This window comes from Pteropus alecto, unplaced genomic scaffold, assembly GCF_000325575.1.
Source record: "Pteropus alecto unplaced genomic scaffold, ASM32557v1 scaffold251, whole genome shotgun sequence".
In the NCBI taxonomy this organism is placed as follows: Eukaryota; Metazoa; Chordata; class Mammalia; order Chiroptera; family Pteropodidae; genus Pteropus; species Pteropus alecto.
Genome location: NW_006431048.1, coordinates 134,873 through 136,579, shown reverse-complemented (window position 1 = coordinate 136,579; position 1,707 = coordinate 134,873). Strand labels below are relative to the sequence as shown.

General features: G+C 57.8%; 1 protein-coding gene across 1 annotated transcript in view; it reads right to left on the bottom strand.

The window, feature by feature from the left end:
- Nucleotides 1–968, bottom strand: part of ARHGAP31 (Rho GTPase activating protein 31) — a 90,457-nt gene extending 89,489 nt beyond the window's left edge. Inside the window, exon 1 of the mRNA XM_006905531.3 lies at nt 171–968. Coding sequence (XP_006905593.1) covers nt 171–270 — 100 coding nt within the window. The 5' untranslated portion in view covers nt 271–968. The remainder of the gene's footprint in view (nt 1–170) is intronic.
- Nucleotides 969–1,707: the final 739 nt, after the last annotated feature.

Here is a 1,707-nt window from a genome sequence, read left to right as displayed (position 1 = left end):
AAAAGTAAAATGACCACACAGGCCTGGAATACATTAACTTGTGAACTGAATCTAATACACCCCATGAGTCCATCTCTCCCGCAAACAAAAAGAAGTTAAAAATATATGTGTATACACACACACACACACACACACACACACACACACACACACGCGCTGAGGCACATTACCATCTTGTCCTGAGCTTTCCAGATATTCGGTCAGGTCACAGCCAAATGCACTGGCGGCTCCCTTTCGTTTGAGCTTCTGCTTGGCACCCTTGTTCTTCATGAGTTAGTCCCAAAGAGGTTGCCCCTCCGTCTCTCCCTCCCCTCTGCTTGGCACCGCGCCGAAGATGGTCTCCGGGGTTAGATCGCCCGCTGCGGCGCGCCTCTGGGGGGCCGCATGGGCATCCAGAAGAACTTGGGCCCGGGGCAGTGCGCACCGACCCCGCGCGGCGCGGAGCCTGAAATCCACCGCGCGCTCCTCCAGGGCCGCGGTGCCGCCGGAGGCCGTGCAGAGCTGGCAGCTGCGGGCCGCTTCTCTTGGGAGTGTCACTTCCTCGCTTGGAGTCCCGGGGACTTTCACAGGCTCCTGCGGTGTCTTCGGGTGTTTTCCTCCGCTTGGGAGGGAGGGAGGGAGGGAGGGAGGGCGAGCTCGGCTCTCCGCCTTTCTAGGCGCCCCGGAAAGGACGCGAGCGCGGGGATCGCGGCGGCCGCGGGGGGCGAGGAGACCGCGCGGGGCTGCGTGGGGTCCTCTTCCCGGCGCCCGCTGTCCTGCCTTCAGACGGCTTCGGTGAAACGAAAAGCAAGCATCCTGTCCCTCTCGCCCGCCCTCACGCCTTCCTTTTTTTCCTGTCTTACAAATCCTAGGATCATCCAGCTCAGGAAATGCTGGAAGGAAGTTAGCGAGGGAGGGGGGCGGAGGGTGGAAATTTTTGGCAGCTCTGTGCCTGAGTGTGTACGGAGCGGAGGAAGTAGGTGGGTGGGTGGAGGAGTCCGGGGTGGGGGAGAGAACGCGCTCCTCGCCGAGCTGCTCGGCGGCTCGGGAGATAACTGGGCAGCTCGGGAGGAAATCGCCGCTCTCGGTGGAGGACCAGCCGCCCGAGCCGCCAGCTTCCTGCCCCACCGACGGCGCTTTGAAGAGTCAGGCGGAGGCGCGCTGGCTTTCTGGACGGAGGGGACTAGGTGGGACTGAAAAAAAGTTCTGCCTTGTTTTCATCCTCCTTGTCATCATCTCTTTGACACTTTCTATTTCGGTGCCTGCCTTCTCCTAAACAGATCTTTCAAGAGTAACGACAGACACAAAGACAGGGATTCCCGCGGTGAAGTCTGTCAGGGCGCGGTGTCCGCCGGCCAGGCATCTTCCTCCCCGCCCCAGGTACCCCCAACCCAGCTGATGCCCCTCCCACGTTGAGGGGAGGCTAGAGGCTGTGGCTTTGTAACCACTGCCCAGGAAATCTGATTTCTGATTACGGATTCCAGCACACACACACACACACACACACACACACACACACACACGCACGCACTCTCTCTCTCTCTCTCACACACACACTGACAGGTTGAAAATATAATCAATAATATTTTTGGTGAAACACACACACACACACACACACACACAAACACACACACACCTTATTGCAAAGTTTGCTAAATAAATGGAAGTGATGGGGTAGGGGAGAAATCCAGGATTTAAGGTGACTCTGATATTCTAGCAAAATGTGGA